General features: G+C 51.7%; 1 protein-coding gene across 2 annotated transcripts in view; it reads left to right on the top strand.

Annotated features, from left to right (window-relative positions):
• Positions 1–3,918: 3,918 nt before the first annotated feature.
• Positions 3,919–16,011, top strand: part of sart1 (spliceosome associated factor 1, recruiter of U4/U6.U5 tri-snRNP) — a 54,189-nt gene continuing 42,096 nt past the window's right edge. Inside the window, exons 1-5 of one of the 2 annotated variants that reach the window (XM_072245978.1) lie at positions 3,919–4,219; positions 8,132–8,186; positions 10,748–10,803; positions 13,448–13,577; positions 14,870–14,975. In XM_072245978.1, the coding sequence (XP_072102079.1) occupies positions 4,024–4,219; positions 8,132–8,186; positions 10,748–10,803; positions 13,448–13,577; positions 14,870–14,975 (543 nt within the window). In that variant the 5' untranslated portion in view covers positions 3,919–4,023. Of the gene's footprint in view, positions 4,238–8,131; positions 8,187–10,747; positions 10,804–13,447; positions 13,578–14,869; positions 14,976–16,011 lie in introns of both variants that reach the window. The other variant, XM_072245977.1, reaches the window with a different exon arrangement.

The following is a 16,011-nucleotide window of genomic DNA, read 5'->3' as shown; positions in this document are numbered from 1 at the left end:
TACCTCCTCCCAACTGTCTGCTTTCGGCAGTGACTGCTCCCTCTGCGATCCTCTTGTGCTACACCTCTCCATTCACCTCCCTCCCAGGCCAGGCAAGGATCCACCTGCGAATCTGCTGGGGTTGGTCTATCGTGTCCGGTGCCCCCGGCAATGTGGCCTCCCCTACATCGGTGAGATCCGCCATAAATTGGGGGAAATTGTTTCGTCGAGGCATCTGTGCTCCACCCGCCACAGGCGGGACTTCCCGGTGGCCCAACATTTTAGTTCCCATTCCCATGTCATGTCAGTCCTTAGCCTCCTTTGCTGCCACGATGAGGCCACGATCAGGTTGGAGGAGCGGCACCTTGAATTCCGTCTGGGTACCCTCCAACCTGATGGCATGAACATCGATTTCTCTTTCCGGTAAAAAAAGTATTTCCCTCCCCTGTCTCTCTTCTATTCCCCACTCTGACCTCCTTCCTCTTCTCAGCTGGCTATCACTCCCCCTGGGTCCCCTCCACCTTCCCTTTCTCCTATGGTCCACTCTTCTCTCCTATCAGATTCCTTCCTCTCCAGCCTTTGACCTTTCCCACCCACCTGGCTTCACCCATCACCTTCCAGCTACCCCCCTTCCCCCGACCCCCACCTTTTCATTCTGGCATCTCCCCACCCCCCGCTCTGTCCTGAAGAAGGGTCTCGGCCTGAAACGTTGACTGTTTATTCCTCTCCATTGATGCTGTCTGACCTGCTGAGTTCCTCCAGCATTTTGTGTGTTACTTTGGAAACGATCTGGAACATAGAACATAGAAATCTACAGCACATTACAAGCCCTTCAGCCCATAATGTTGTGCCAACTCTAGAGACTGCCTAGAATTTCCCTAGCCTCTATTTTTTCAAGCTCCACGTACCTATCTGAGTCTTTTAAAAGACCCTATTACATCTGTCTCTACCACTTTCACTGGCAGTTCATTCCATGCACCCACCATTCTCTGTGTGAAAAATCTACCTCTGACATCACCCTTGTACCTACTTCCAAGCACCTTAAAGCTGTGCCCTCTCGTTCTAGCCATTTCAGCCCTGGGAAAAAGCCTCTGACTATCCAGACGATCAATGCCTCTCATCATCCTATACACCTCTATCAGGTCATCTCTCATCCTCCGTTGCTCCAAGGAGAAAAGGCCGAGTTCACTCAACCTATTCTCATAAGGCATGCTCCCCAATCCAGGCAACATCCTTGTAAGTCTCCTCTGCACCCTTTCTATGGTTTCCAGATCCTTCCTGTAGTGAGGTGACCAGAACTGAGCTCAGTACTCCAAGTGGGGTCTGACCAGGGTCCTATATAGTTGCAACATTACCTCTCGACTCTTAAACTCAATCCCATGGTTGATGAAGGCCAATGCACTGTATGCCTTCTTAACAACACTGTCAACCTGGGCAGCAGCTTTGAGTGTCCTATGGACACGAACCCCAAAATCTCGCTGATCCCCCACACTGCCAAGAGTCTTACCATTAATATTATATTCTGTCTTCAAATTTGACCTACCAAAATGAACCACCTCACACTTATCTGGGTTGAACTCCATCTGCCACTTCTCAGCCCAGGTTTGCATCCTATTGATGTCCCACTGTAACCTCTGACAACCCTCCAAACTATCCACAACACCCCCAACCTTTGTGTCATCAGCAAATTTACCAACCCATCCCTCCACTTCTTCATCCAGGTCATTTATAAAAGTCACAAAGAGGAAGGGTCCCAGAACAGATCCCTGAGGCACACCATTGGTCACCGGCCTCCATGCAGAATACGAGCCATCTACAACCACTCTTTGCCTTCTGTGGGCGAGCTAATTCTGGATCCACAAAGCAAGGTCTCCTAGGATCCAATACCTCCTTACTTTCTGAAGGAGCTTCACATGGGGAACCTTATCAAATGCCTTGCTGAAATCCATATACACTACATCCACTGCTCTACCTTCATCAATGTGTTTTGTTACATCCTCAAAGAATTAAATCAGGCTCATAAGGCACAACCTGCCTTTGACAAAGCCATGCTGACCATCTCTAATCAGATTATGTCTCTCCAAATGCTCATAAATCCGGCCTCTCAGGATCTTCCCCAACAACTTGCCCACCACTGGAGTTAGACTCGCTGGTCTATAATTTCCTGGGTTATCTCTACTCCCTTTCTTAAACAAGGGAACAGCATTTACAACCCTCCAATCATCCGGTACCTCTCCCGTCCCTATTGATGAGGCAAAGATCATCACCAGAGGCTCAGCATTGTCCTCTCTCGCTTCCCACAGTAGCCTGGGGTATATCTTGTCCGTTCCTGGTGACTTGTCTAACTTAATACCTTTCAAAAGCTCCAGCACATCCTCTTTCTTAATGTCCATAGACTCAAGCTTTTTAGTCCACTCTAAGTCATCCCCACAATTGCCAAGGTCCTTTTCTCTGGTGAATACTGAAGCAAAGCAATCATTAAGTACCTCTGCTACCTCCTCCGACTCCATGCACATTTCTAATATCACACTTGATTGGTCCTAATCTCTCACGTCTTATCCTCTTGCTCTTCACATACTTGTAGAATGCCTTGGGGTTTTCCTTAATCCTGTCCACCAAGGCCTTCTCATGACCCCTTCTGGCTCTCCTGATTTCATTCTTAAGCTCCTTTCTGCTAGCCTTATAACTTTCTAGATCTCTATCATTACCTCGTTTTTTGAACCTTTCGTAAGCTTTTCTTCTTAACTAGATTTTCTACATCCTTTGTACACCATGGTTCTTTTACCCTACCATCCTTTCCCTGCCTCAATGGGACATACCTATGCGGAATGCCATGCAAATGTTCCCTGAACACTTGACACAATTCTGCCGTACATTTCCCTGAGAACATCTGCTCCTAGTTTATGTTCCCAAGTTCCTGCCTAATAGCACCATATTTCCCCCTAACCTAGTTAAATGTTTTCCCAAATTGTCTGCTCCTATCCCCCTCCAGCGCTATGGTGAAGGAGATAGGGTTGTGAAAACCTCCAAAATGCTCCCGCACCGAGAGATCTGACATCTGGTTCAATTCCCAATACCGGATCAAGTACAGCCTCTCCTCTAGTTGGCCTATCTACACATAGTGTCAGGAAACCTTCTGAACACACCTAACAAACTCCATCCCATCCAAACCCCTTTCTCTCAGGAGATGCCAGTCAATATTATGAAAGTTAAAATCACCCATCACAACAACCCTATAATTATGGGACTGTTCCAGATGTCTCTGTTACTACTGTGGGGTCCATAAAAAAACACTCAGTAGAGTGATTGCCCCCTTACTGTTTCTGATTTCCACCCACACTGACTCAGTAGATAATCCCTCTATGTCTACCTCCTTTTCTACAGCTGTGACACTATCCCTAATTAGCAATACCACTCTTTTGCCTCCCTCCCCGTCCTTTTTGAAACACCGAAAGCTCGGCACATTCAGCAAACACTCCTGCCTCTGTGTCATCCAAGTCTCTGTAATGGCCACAACATCATAGTTCTACGTAGTGATCCATGTTCTAAGTTCATCCGCCTTGTTCATGATACTCCTTGCATTAAAATGGACAGATCACAAACCATCTGGCTGAGTGCATTTTTGCCCTATCATCTGCCTATCCTTTCTCACAAACTCCCTGCAAGTTGTCTCTACTTGTGCGCCAACCGCCCCATCCTCCGCCTCTTCACTTCGGTTCCCACCCCCCTGCAAATCTAGTTTAACCCCCCCCAATAGTATTAGCAAAGCTAAACGGAATACGAGGTGTTCCTCTCCAATGGAGGCCGTGAACAGACATGTCAGAGGTGCTGGTGGAGGGATAGGTGATTGATAGTATAGACTCGATGGGCTGAAGAGCCTCCGACTGCGCTCTGTGACTTTAAGGGGCGGGGCGGTGGAAGTGACGCAGTAAGGCGAAAGTTCAGGAGGAAGTGGGTAGACCGGCCATCTCCGTTCCTGGCGGCTGTCGCCGCTGACTCTCCGGTTGCCGGCCCCGCTGGTCGGTGCGCGACCCCGACGCCGCCATGGGCTCCTCGAAGAAGCACCGGGAGCGCGGGGACGAGCCCGCCGCGCGCCACAAGAAGCACAAACACAAGGACCGCAAGGAGCGCGCGGGCAGCCGCGAGCGCGAGAGTCGCCGGCACCGGGAGCGCGACAGGCGCGGCCCCGACGCCGAGCGCAGGCCCAAGAGGGAGAAGGCGGAGAAGGCGGAGGAGCCGGGTGAGGGAGATGGAGAGGGTGAGGGAGATGGAGGGGATGAGGGAGATGGAGGGGATGAGGGCCTGTGGGAGTGAGGGAGATGGAGGGGATGAGGGCCTGTGGGAGTGAGGGAGATGGAGGTGGGTGAGGGTCTGTGGGGTGAGGGAGGTGGAGGGGGTGAGGGCCTGTGGGGGTGAGGGAGATGGAGGAGGGTGAGGACCTGTGGGGGTGAGGGAGATGGAGGGGATGAGGGAGATGGAGGAGGATGAGGGCCTGTGGGGTGAGGGAGATGGAGGGTGTGTGCCTGTGGGGTGAGGGAGATGGAGAGGGTGAGGGAGATGGAGGAGGGTGTGTGCCTGTGGGGGTGAGGGAGATGGAGGGGATGAGGGCCTTGAGAGGGAGATGGAGGGGATGAGGGCCTGTGGGAGTGAGGGAGATGGAGGAGGGTGAGGACCTGTGGGGGTGAGGGAGATGGAGGAGGGTGAGGACCTGTGGGGGTGAGGGAGATGGAGGAGGGTGAGGGAGATGGAGGGGATGAGGGCCTGTGGGAGTGAGGGAGATGGAGGAGGGTGAGGACCTGTGGGAGTGAGGGAGATGGAGGAGGGTGAGGACCTGTGGGGGTGAGGGAGATGGAGGAGGGTGAGGGAGATGGAGGGGGGTGAGGTCCTGTGGGGTGAGGGAGATGGAGGAGGGTGAGGGCCTGTGGGGGTGAGGGAGATGGAGGGGATGAGGGCCTGTGGGGGTGAGGGAGATGGAGGAGGTGAGGGAGATGGAGGGGGTGAGGGCCTGTGGGGGTGAGGGAGATGGAGGGGGTGAGGGCCTGTGGGGGTGAGGGAGATGGAGGGGGTGAGGGCCTGTGGGGGTGAGGGAGATGGAGGGGATGAGGGTCTGTGGGGTGAGGGAGATGGAGAGGGTGTGTGCCTGTGGGGGTGAGGGAGATGGACAGTGAGTGCCTGTGGGGGTGAGGGAGATGGAGGGGATGAGGGCCTGTGGGGGTGAGGGAGATGGAGGGGATGAGGGTCTGTGGGGGTGAGGGAGATGGAGGTGGGTGAGGGTCTGTGGGGTGAGGGAGATGGAGGGGATGAGGGCCTGTGGGGGTGAGGGAGATGGAGGGGGTGAGGGCCTGTTGGGGTGAGGGAGATGGAGAGGGTGTGTGCCTGTGGGGGTGAGGGAGATGGAGGGTGAGTGCCTGTGGGGGTGAGGGAGATGGAGGGGATGAGGGCCTGTGGGGGTGAGGGAGATGGAGGGGATGAGGGTCTGTGGGGGTGAGGGAGATGGAGGTGGGTGAGGGTCTGTGGGGTGAGGGAGATGGAGGGGGTGAGGGCCTGAGGTGGTGAGGGAGATGGAGGGGATGAGGGCCTGTGGGGGTGAGGGAGATGGAGGTGGGTGAGGGCCTGAGGGGGTGAGGGAGATGGAGGGGATGAGGGCCTGTGGGGGTGAGGGAGATGGAGTGTGAGTGCCTGTGGGGTGAGGGAGATGGAGGGGGTGAGTGCCTGTGGGGTGAGGGAGATGGAGAGGGTGAGGGAGATGGAGAGGATGAGTGCCTGTGGGGGTGAGGGAGATGGAGGGGGTGAGGGCCTGTGCGGGTGAGGGAGATGGAGGGGATGAGGGCCTTGGGAGGGAGATGGAGGGGATGAGGGCCTGTGGGAGTGAGGGAGATGGAGGAGGGTGAGGACCTGTGGGGGTGAGGGAGATGGAGGAGGGTGAGGGAGATGGAGGGGGGGTGAGGTCCTGTGGGGTGAGGGAGATGGAGGAGGGTGAGGGGCTGTGGGGTGAGGGAGATGGAGGGGGAGTGAGGACCTGTGGGGTGAGGGAGATGGAGGGGATGAGGGTCTGTGGGGGTGATGGAGATGGAGGGGATGAGGGTCTGTGGGGGTGAGGGAGATGGAGGGGATGAGGGCCTTGGGAGGGAGATGGAGGTGGGTGAGGGCCAGTGGGAGGGGGGGGAAGGTGGGAGATGGAAGGGGTGAAGGCCAGTGGGAGGGAGGGGTGGATGGAGGGGGTGAGTGTCAACTGGAGGGAGATGGAGGCGGTGAGTGCCAGTGGAAGGGAGCTGGAGGGAATGAGGGCCGGTGGGAATGAGATGGATGGGGGTGAAGGCTGGTGGGAGGCAGGGAGACGGTAGGGGTGAGGGGATCAATGGGAGGCAATCATCTAGTAGAGGGGAAAGGGATTTATGTTGTTTACTCTTGAGCAGCCCTGCGAGAACTGTGGGCACATCAGTCTGTTTGGTAGGGTTACAGGGGACGAGGACCGGCTTCAGAGACAATAGATTGGGGCAGTGAGTAATGTGTTAAAGGAGGTTGAGATTTTGGGGTTGTGCGGTTTATGGGACCACTATGGTTACATTGTGGTATGTTCTGAGATTGGGTTTGTCAAAGGAGGGAGAAGGTTTAAGCCATGGGAATGAACAGTTGGATAATGCAGGAACATGTTACTGTGAGTTTGACGTCACTGGTGGGTAAATTGATGGAAAGTATTCTTAGAGATGGTATATATAATTATCTGGATAGATGGGGTCTGATTAGGAACAGTCAACATGGGTTTGTGCGTGGAAGGTCATGTTTGGCAAATCTTATTGAATCTTTTGATGAGGTTATGAGGAAAGTTGACGAGGGTAAAGCGGTGGATGTTGTCTATATGGACTTCAGTTAGGCCTTTGACAAGGTTCCACATGGAAAGTTAGTTAAGAAGGTTCAATCGTTAGGCATTAATATGGAAGTAGTAAAATGGATTCAGCAGTGGCTGGATGGGAGACGCCAGAGAGTAGTGGTGGATAACTGTCAGGTTGGAGGACGGTGTGTAGCGGTGTGCCTCAGGGATCTGTACTGGGTCCAATGTTGTTTGTCATGTATATTAATGATCTGGATGATGGGGTGGTAAATTGGATTAGTAAGTATGCAGATGATACTAAGATAGGTGGAGTTGTGGATGATGACGTAGGTTTTCAAAACTTGCAGAGAGATTTAGGCCAGTTAGAAGAGTGGGCTGAAAGATGGCAGATGGAGTTTAATGCTGAAAAATGTGAGGTGCTACATGTTGGTAGGACTAATCAAAATAGGACATACATGGTAAATGGTAGGGCATTGAAGAATGCAGTAGAACAGAGGGATCTAGGAATAATGGTGCATAGTTCCCTGAAGGTGGAATCTCATGTGGATAGGGTGGTGAAGAAAGCTTTTGGTTTGCTGGCCTTTATTAATCAGAGCATTGAGTATAGGAGTTGGGATGTAATGTTGAAATTGTATAGGGCATTGGTAAGGCCAAATCTGGAGTATTGTCTACAGTTTTGGTCACCGAATTATAGGAAAGATGTCAACAAAATAGAGTACAGAGGAGGTTTACTAAAATGTTGCCTGGGTTTCATCTCCAAAGTTACAGAGAAAGGTTGAACAAGTTAGGTCTTTATTCTTTGGAGTGTAGAAGGTTGAGGAGGGGCTTGATAGGGGTGTTTAAAATTATGAGGGGGATTGATAGAGTTGACGTGGATAGGCTTTTTCCATTGAGAGTGGGGAAGATTCAAACAAGAGGACATGAGTTGAGAGTTAAAGGGCAAAAGTTTAGGGGTAACATGAGGGGTAATTTCTTTACTCAGAGCGTGGTAGCTGTGTGGAACGAGCTTCCAGCAGAAGTGGTTGAGGCAGGTTCGATGTTGTCATTTAAAGTTAAATTGGATAGATATATGGACAGGAAAGGAATGGAGGGTTATGGGCTGAGTGCAGGTCGGTGGGACTAGGTGCGAGTAAGGGTTCGGCACGGACTAGAAGGGCCGAGATGGCCTGTTTCCGTGCTGTAATTGTTATATGGTTACGTGATGAACTGAGGGGCATCCTTACGGGGTGGGGATCTGTGTGGTTGGGGAAGAGCGTGCAGTTCATCCATCTTTCCGAGCTGTATCTATATCTCGCTCTCATTCCCGTCCTTTCCTTTCAGCGCCTGGTCCGAAATCAGCCGGTGGCAATGCCTCCCTATCCATCGAAGAAACAAAGTGAGTTTGCTGACGTCACCGTCTCCCTGACCGCCGGAGAGCACTAAAGCGTTGAGCTGTGGTCGTGACCCATTATCCTCAGTCTAGGGGCCAGATCGTTGTGTGATGATTTCGGGGGGGGGGGGGTGGAGATGTGGGTATTAGGGGGTGGTGGTGTAGTGATGGGTCACTGTGGTCACAAGATCGCAGTCGCTCGGGAAAACAACACAAAGCAGCACGATGAAACGACAACAATCGTGAAGTAAACTCCTTTCCCCTCCCTTCCACTCACACCCAGCCGCCTCTGAGCCTCTTGTCCATGTCCCCGGATTCTCAGACTCGCAGACACTGGGCCTCCGGCTTTGGACTTCGCCCCGGGACTCGCTGGTTAAAGGAGAGGGTCTGGGAGGGAGGCCTGTAAGTTGAAAGGTTGCGGGGCTGTGAGGAGATTACCCGGTGTGAACAGTGGCCTCTTATTCTCAAAGGGCAGAAAAATGTAACGCGGGCCTGCGTCGGCCACTTGCCTGCCTCTAGGTTGATGTGCCCGAGTCTGAGTCCTTGACACCCAGCCTCACCCTACATTTGTCCATTTCTAGTGAAGTCCCGGGGGGAGAGGGGGGAAACGAGGCCAACCAGCAGGGTGGGGAGGCTCCTGAGGGCCCCTCTGCTGAGTTAAACCTGTACCTCTAGTTTATTAGCCTGCATTGGCTTGCCAGTTAGCATTGTGTAAGTGGAACAGCGAACGGAATCAGGTTTAATGTCACCGGCATGTGTCGTGAAATTTGTAATCTTTGTGGCAGCAGTTCGATGCAATACATGATGACAGAAAAGCCGAACTATAGTAAATAGATACATCAGTCAAATGGTTAAATTAACTAAGTAGTGCAAAAATAGAAACAAAAAAAGTAGTGAGGTAGTGTTCATGGGTTCATTGTCCAGTCGGAAATCAGATGGCAGAAGGGATGAAGCTGTTCCTGAATCGTTCAGTGTGTGTCTTTGGACTTTTGTACCTCCTTTCTCATTGTAGCAATGGCGTCCTGGGTGATGGGGTCCTTAATAAAGGATGCCGCCTTTCTGAGGCATCGCTCCTTGGAGATGTCCTGGATGCTACGGAGGCTGGTGCCCGTGAGGGAGCTGACTGAGTTTACAACTCTCGGCAGCTTACTTCGATCCTGCGCAGTAGCCCCCACCACCCCCAAACCAGACGCTGTTGCAGCCAGCCAGAATGCTCTCCACCTATATTTTTGCGCGTGTTTTAGTCGACAAACCAAATCTCCCCGCACCTTGCTTATTATTCCCTGGAGCGTAGGAGATCGAGGGGGGATTTGTAGGGGTATACACAGCTATGAGGGGTGTTGAGAGGGTAAATGCAAACAGGCTTTTCCCACTGAGGTTAAGTGACGCTAGAACTAGAGCTGTTAGTCTGCCTCGTCCCGTCGACTTGCACCTGCCCCGTCTAACAAACGTAATATAGCAATTATAAACAGAATCGGGGAAAGTGGATCACCATGGTTAGCCTCCATCTGGCGGGCCAAAAGTACTTGTCGGACCCAGGCCTCGGGATACCACGCGGGAGAGGGTCCCACACAGGGTGAGCCGTCTCACGGGGGATGCTCGTCGTGGCGCTCCAAAGCGTTTCTTGTACGGGCTGCTCTTGCACACCTTTCAGTCCCTTGCCTTGGCAGCGGAGGAAGGTCCCCAGTGGAATTCTCTTCCTGGAGGGGTCTTTCCCCTCTACATCGGGGAGATGGGGTGGAGGGTGTTGTAGCGGGCAGTCCCGTGCAACAGGTATTTAGGTGGGTTCACGGGCGCATGCACATTCCGCGTGCACATTCTGTGGCTGGGAGGGGTACGAAGTATGAGAGGTTGCAGTATCTTTAGGGGCTGCTGCTCAGGTCCTGGTTGCAAGGGGGCGGGTCATGAGGAGGATCTCCTGGATCTTGGGCTTGGCCAAGATGGTCATTCACAGTTCTAGACAACAGAAAGTCGATGGCTCGGCCAGGGCCAACTGCCCGCCCTTCTTCCGAGGATACGCTTGTGCCTGCTGTCCTTGGAGAGGGAGCATACTGTTACAGCAGGGGATTTCCAGGAGTGGTGGCCCCTCCCCCAGGGAATTGACTGTTTTATAGACAGTAATAATCATATTTTAATTTGAATTTGTTCGCTGTCTTGAAAATACTTAATGTTTGTACTTCGTGTATTTGTTGGGTCCATGAAATTTTATAGTTTTGTTTGGGGGAAAAGAAACGCTTTTCAAATAGAGATTGGCTTGGAGTTGGCCTTTCCCTGCTCAATAAAAGTGCAGGACTCCATATGTGTTTCTGAAATGAAATGGGCGCAGGTTAAGGGCAAAAGATGGAATATTTAAGGGGGAACATCTTTGCTCAGTGTGGATTGAGCTGCCAGCTGGAGTGGTTCGAATGCAACACTTAAGAACAGTTTGGAAAGTATGTGGTGATAAGACTAGGAAGAATAACAGTTTGGCACGAACTAGATGGGCTGAAGGGCTTGTGTCTGTGCTGTGTGACTCTGTGTACTGAGCTGTAATAAAACTGTGCCTAACCTCCTGTGTTTCCCCACAGCAAGTTGAGAGCCAAGCTCGGACTGAAACCTCTGGAAGTGCAGGAATCCAAAAAGTGTGAGTCCAGTGTTGATGCGATTAAATTACGTAATTTTTTTTCTCTCTTTGCCGCCGGGCTGCGCGCGAAGCGAGTTGAGGCTTTCGGGGAGGGCACGAGTTGATTTACTGAAACAAGATGAAACTGGGTCAAGCTGTTATCTTTCAGGCTGAAGAAATAAAAGGGGATATTGAATGCTTTTGATAATGTAACGGAGTATTGTGAGCAGTGTTGGGCCCCCTTATCGAAGTATGGATGCGCTGGCTTTGGGGAGGGTCTGGAGAGGGTTGACGAGAATGATCCTGGGGATGAAAGGGTTAACATCCAAGGAACATCCAGAACATGGCTCTGGACCTGAACTTGTTAGAGTTTAGAAGAAGGAGTTGGGGGGTGGGGGTGGAATCTGATCGAATCCTATGAATATTGGAAGGTCCAGATAGAGTGGACATGGAAAGGATGTTCCCTACAGTGGGGGAGTGTGGAATCAGGTGGCATGGTCTCAGAATAGAAGGACGTCCCTTTGGAACAGAGATGAGGAATTTTTTTTTTAGCCAGAGAGTGTTGAGTCTGTGGAAAACAAATCTTTGGGTATTTTTAAAACAGAGGTCCGTCCGTTCCTGATTAGTAATGGCATCAAAGGAGAATGGGGTCAAGGGGGATAATAGCTCGGCCATGATGGAATAGCAGAGCAGACTTGACGGGCTGAATGGCCTAATTCTGCTCCCAAGCCTGACGGTCTCACTCACTGGAGGAGGTTTGTTCAGTCTGATCGGTAAGAGGGCTGGAGGAGGAGATGAGAGCGTTCTCACGCAGCGAGTTGCCATGCTCTGATTGTGCTCACAGGGAGGACAGTGGGAAGACATTTGACCGGACTTTCCGAAAGTATACAGGCTACAAACGCTGGGCTTGTGGCTGGGAGTGTGGGAGACTGGTGGGGTGATTTTGTTGGCTGCTGCAGGAAATATCTTCTCGCAGCCATGTCATTGCATCTTGCAGAGAGATCCATGCGGTTGGGTTCAACAGGCCGGTTAATGGCATGGCCCCTCACCACTGTACGATTCAATTTAAATACGCTCAGTGGCCACTTTAGTAGGAGCCTGGTGTGTCTTCTGCACACCACCGTTGTAACGTGTTATTTGAGTTACTGTCAGCTTAAACCAGTCTGGCCGTTCTCCTCTCTCAGTAGCAATGCATGTTTGCCACAGAACTTTTATTTGCTTTTTGCGCCATTCCCTGCGAACTCTGGAGACTTGTTTCTGAAAATCCCAGGAGGTCAGCAGTTTCTGAGATACCGAAACCACCCTGTCTGTCATTCCACGCTCAAAGTCACTTAGATCACATTTCTTCCCGTCAGATGTTCGGTCTGAACATCTGAACCTCTTGACCATGTCTGCATGCTTTCTTCTCTGCTGCCACACGATTGGCTGATCAGATATTTGCATCGACAAGCAGGTGCACCTAATAAAGTGGGTGCTGAGTGCGTATCACAGTTTGAATCCTGTCACAAACTAGATCGGCTTCCCAACCTGGGGTTCGCAGACCTCTCGGTTAACGGTGAGGTCCATGGCTTAAAAAAGGCTGGGAACTCCTGGTCTAGAGAGACTTGTAACTGGTTGGGGGAAGAAAGAGGGATTCGCTGAACTTGGGAGGCTGCGGAAAGGGTTCGATATTGGGCTTCCTCAAAGACCTGGCATAGGCCCGCGTAACCTGTGTGTCACAATCCCGATCAATAAACGAGAGAAGGACATGAAGTTTCAGACTCAGATCCAAAGCAACACACACAAAGTGCTGGAAGAACTCGGCAGGCCAGGCAGCATCTGTGGAAAAGAGTAAACAGTCGTCGTTTCGGGCCGGGACCCTTCGTGAGGACTGGAAAGAATTGAGAGTAAGAAGGTGGGGAGAGGGGAGGAAGGAGTACAAGGTGGCAGGTGATAGGTGAAACCAGGAGAGGGAGAGGGGGGTGAAGTAAAGAGCTGGGAAGTTGACTGGTGGGAGAGATAGAGGGCTGGAGAAGGGGGAAATCTGATAGGGGGACGATGGAAGAAAGGGAATCGGGAGCAGCACCAGAGGGAGGTGAGGAGATGAGGTGAGAGAGGGGAACAGGAATGGACTGCAATGCTTTCTGCGGAATTCCCCGGGAGATTGCAGGGGGCAGAAGGGGAGGCACAACAGACGGCAGCTGCTGGAACCTGGAGTTGGAAACAGCGGGTCAGGCAGCATCTGTGGAGCGAAATGGGCTGTCGGTGTTTCGGGTTGAGACCCTTCATCTGGACTGATAGAATGGGGGGGTGGAATAAGCGTTACAGTAGTCCAAGAGTGGCTTCACTGGTGGCTGTGTGTTCACAGGTTATTATATTTGTGATGTATTCTTATATAACGGCAAATATATTAATTATTACACATAATTGCATTTCTAATATTTATATAATTACTAATATAAAATTATTTCTACTTAATGTAGAATAATATATTAATACATGTTTATATATTAAATGTTTTCACATATAATCATAGTTTTATTATAATATGCAGCCCCCACCCCAAACATACCTATCAACTCCTGACGGATTCTTCTCTTTGCCCACACACCAGTGGCAATTTACAGCGATTGGCACCTAACATTGTTCCTTTCTGCACCATCTCTCACCCTCCCCCCCAAAACAGCCGAGTCTGGGACCAAGGAGGACCCCGTCGTGGTCCCGGCCATCAACCCCATCGTCTCGAAGGAGCAGGAGGACATTCGGGTAAAGCTCGCAGCCCTGAAGGAGAAACGGCTCCTGAACCAGAAACTGGGGTAGGCAGAGTGAGCAAGGGAGGGGTGCAGTCTGCAGGGGTGGGGCAAGGGGCAGAGACCCGGGGCATCTGGGTCTAAGTACAGGCAGGTTGGCAGTGAGCATGCAGTTGAGTGCAAGGGTGTGTAATGTAGAGCTAGTCCCACTTGGAGAGAGTGTTAAAACGGGTATGGTACCTGTGGGGACGGGTCTGTCACTGTATAACACCGGGGTACGGTACTGGTGGAGACGGGTCTGTCGCTGTATAACACTGGGGTACGGTACCGGTGGGGATGGGTCTCTCACTGTGTGACACAGGGGATAAGGTACCGGTGGGGATGGGTCTGTCACTGTGTGACACTGGGGTACGGTACCGGTGGGGACGGGTCTGAAACTGTGTGACACAGGGGATATGGTACCGGTGGGGACGGGTCTGTCGCTGTGTAACACCAGGGTACAGTACCGGTGGGGATGGGTCCGTCACTGTGTGACATCGGGGTACGGTACCGGTGGGGATGGGTCTGTCACTGTTTAACACAGGGGTACGGTACCGGTGGGGACGGGTCTGTCACTGTGTAACACCGGGGTACGGTACCAATGGGGACGGGCCTGTCATTATAAACACTGGGGTACGGTACCGCTGGGGACAGGTCTGTCACTGCGTGACACCGCGGTATGGTACCGGTGGGGACGGGTCTGAAACTGTGTGACACAGGGGATATGGTACCGGTGGGGACGGGTCTGTCACTGTGTAACACCGGGGTACGGTACCAATGGGGACGGGCCTGTCATTATAAACACTGGGGTACGGTACCGCTGGGGACAGGTCTGTCACTGCGTGACACAGGGGATATGGTACCGGTGGGGACGGGTCTGTCACTGTGTAACGCCGGGGTACGGTACTGGTGGGGACGGGTCTGTTGCTGTGGGACACCGGGGTACGGTACCGGTGGGGACGGGTCTGTCACTGTGTAACACCGGGGTACAGTACCGGTGGGGACGGGTCTGTCACTGTACAACACCGGGGTACAGTACCGGTGGGGACGGGTCTGTCACTGTGTGACACCGGGGTACGGTACCGGTGGGGACGGGTCTGTCATTGTATAACACTGGGGTACGGTACCGGTGGGGACGGGTCTGAAACTGTACAATAGTCTGTTAACCTTTGAGAAGGTGTTAACACAGACCTGTGGAAGAGCAGAAATTTTCTGTGGGCAGGTTACATCTGTCCCTGGAAGTGTGGCCTGGGTTCATTCAACACTGTCGAAGCGCTGGTCACGATTTGCGTCTCTTCTCCCTCTCTCCACATGTGCAGGAAAGTGAAAACGCTGGGCGACGACGATGCCTGGCTCGACGACGCGGTGGCTTGGGTGGAGAAGAGCAGGAAGCTGCAGAAGGAGAAGGAGATGGCTGAGAAGCGGGTTAGTGTCAGCACAGGGGCTGACTAACGTCCTGTTCCTGCCTTCAATGTGATCGCTGCCTGAGCCTACCGTTAGCGAGAACCTTATCCATCTTACTGTCAAATCCACAAAATGTGCACCCGCTTCTGATCTGACCTCACCTCGACATTAAAAATGCTCATTCTAATTTTCATCCTCTGTAACCTCCAGCTCCTGCCTCCCTCCAAGATCTTTGCCCCTCTGCCTCCACTCTGCCTGCTTCTGAAATCGGGAATACCTGCTTTTCCTTCTCTCATCACCTTTTAGAAATATTTTTAAACCCTGTTCGGTCGCTCGCCCTAATATCTAACTCGATCCCCGGTTAGACGCTCTTTTGGTGAAGCTCCCTGGGTCATAGAAACTACAGCACAGAAACAGGCCTTTTGGCCCTTCTTGGCTGTGCCAAAACATTTTCTGCCTAGTCCCACTGACCTGCACACGGACCATATCCCTCCATACACCTCCCATCCATGTATCTGTCCAATTTATTCTTAAATGTTAAAAAAGAACCTGCATTTACCACCTCGTCTGGCAGCTCATTCCATACTCCCACCACTCTCTGTGTGAAGAAGCCCCCACTAATGTTCCCTTTAAACTTTTCCCCCCTCACCCTTAACCCATGTCCTCTGTTTTTTTTTCTCCCCTTGCCTCAGTGGAAAAAGCCTGCTTGCAATCACTCTATCTATACCCATCATAATTTTATATACCTCTATCAAATCTCCCCTCATTCTTCTATGCTTCAGGGAATAAAGTCCTAACCTATTCAACCTTGCTCTGTGACTGAGTTTCTCAAGTCCCGGCAACATCCTTGTAAACCTTCTCTGCACTCTTTCAACCTTATTTATATCCTTCCTGTAATTTGGTGACCAAAACTGAACACAATACTCCATATTCGGCCTCACCAATGCCTTATACAACCTCATCATAACATTCCAGCTCTTATACTCAATACTTTGATTAATAAAGGCCAATGTACCAAAAGCTCTCTTTACGACCCTATCTACCTGTGACGCCACTT

The sequence above is a fragment of the Mobula birostris genome, chromosome 28 (genome assembly GCF_030028105.1).
Source record: "Mobula birostris isolate sMobBir1 chromosome 28, sMobBir1.hap1, whole genome shotgun sequence".
NCBI lineage: Eukaryota > Metazoa > Chordata > Chondrichthyes > Myliobatiformes > Myliobatidae > Mobula > Mobula birostris.
This window is presented reverse-complemented; position numbering and strand designations above follow the sequence as displayed.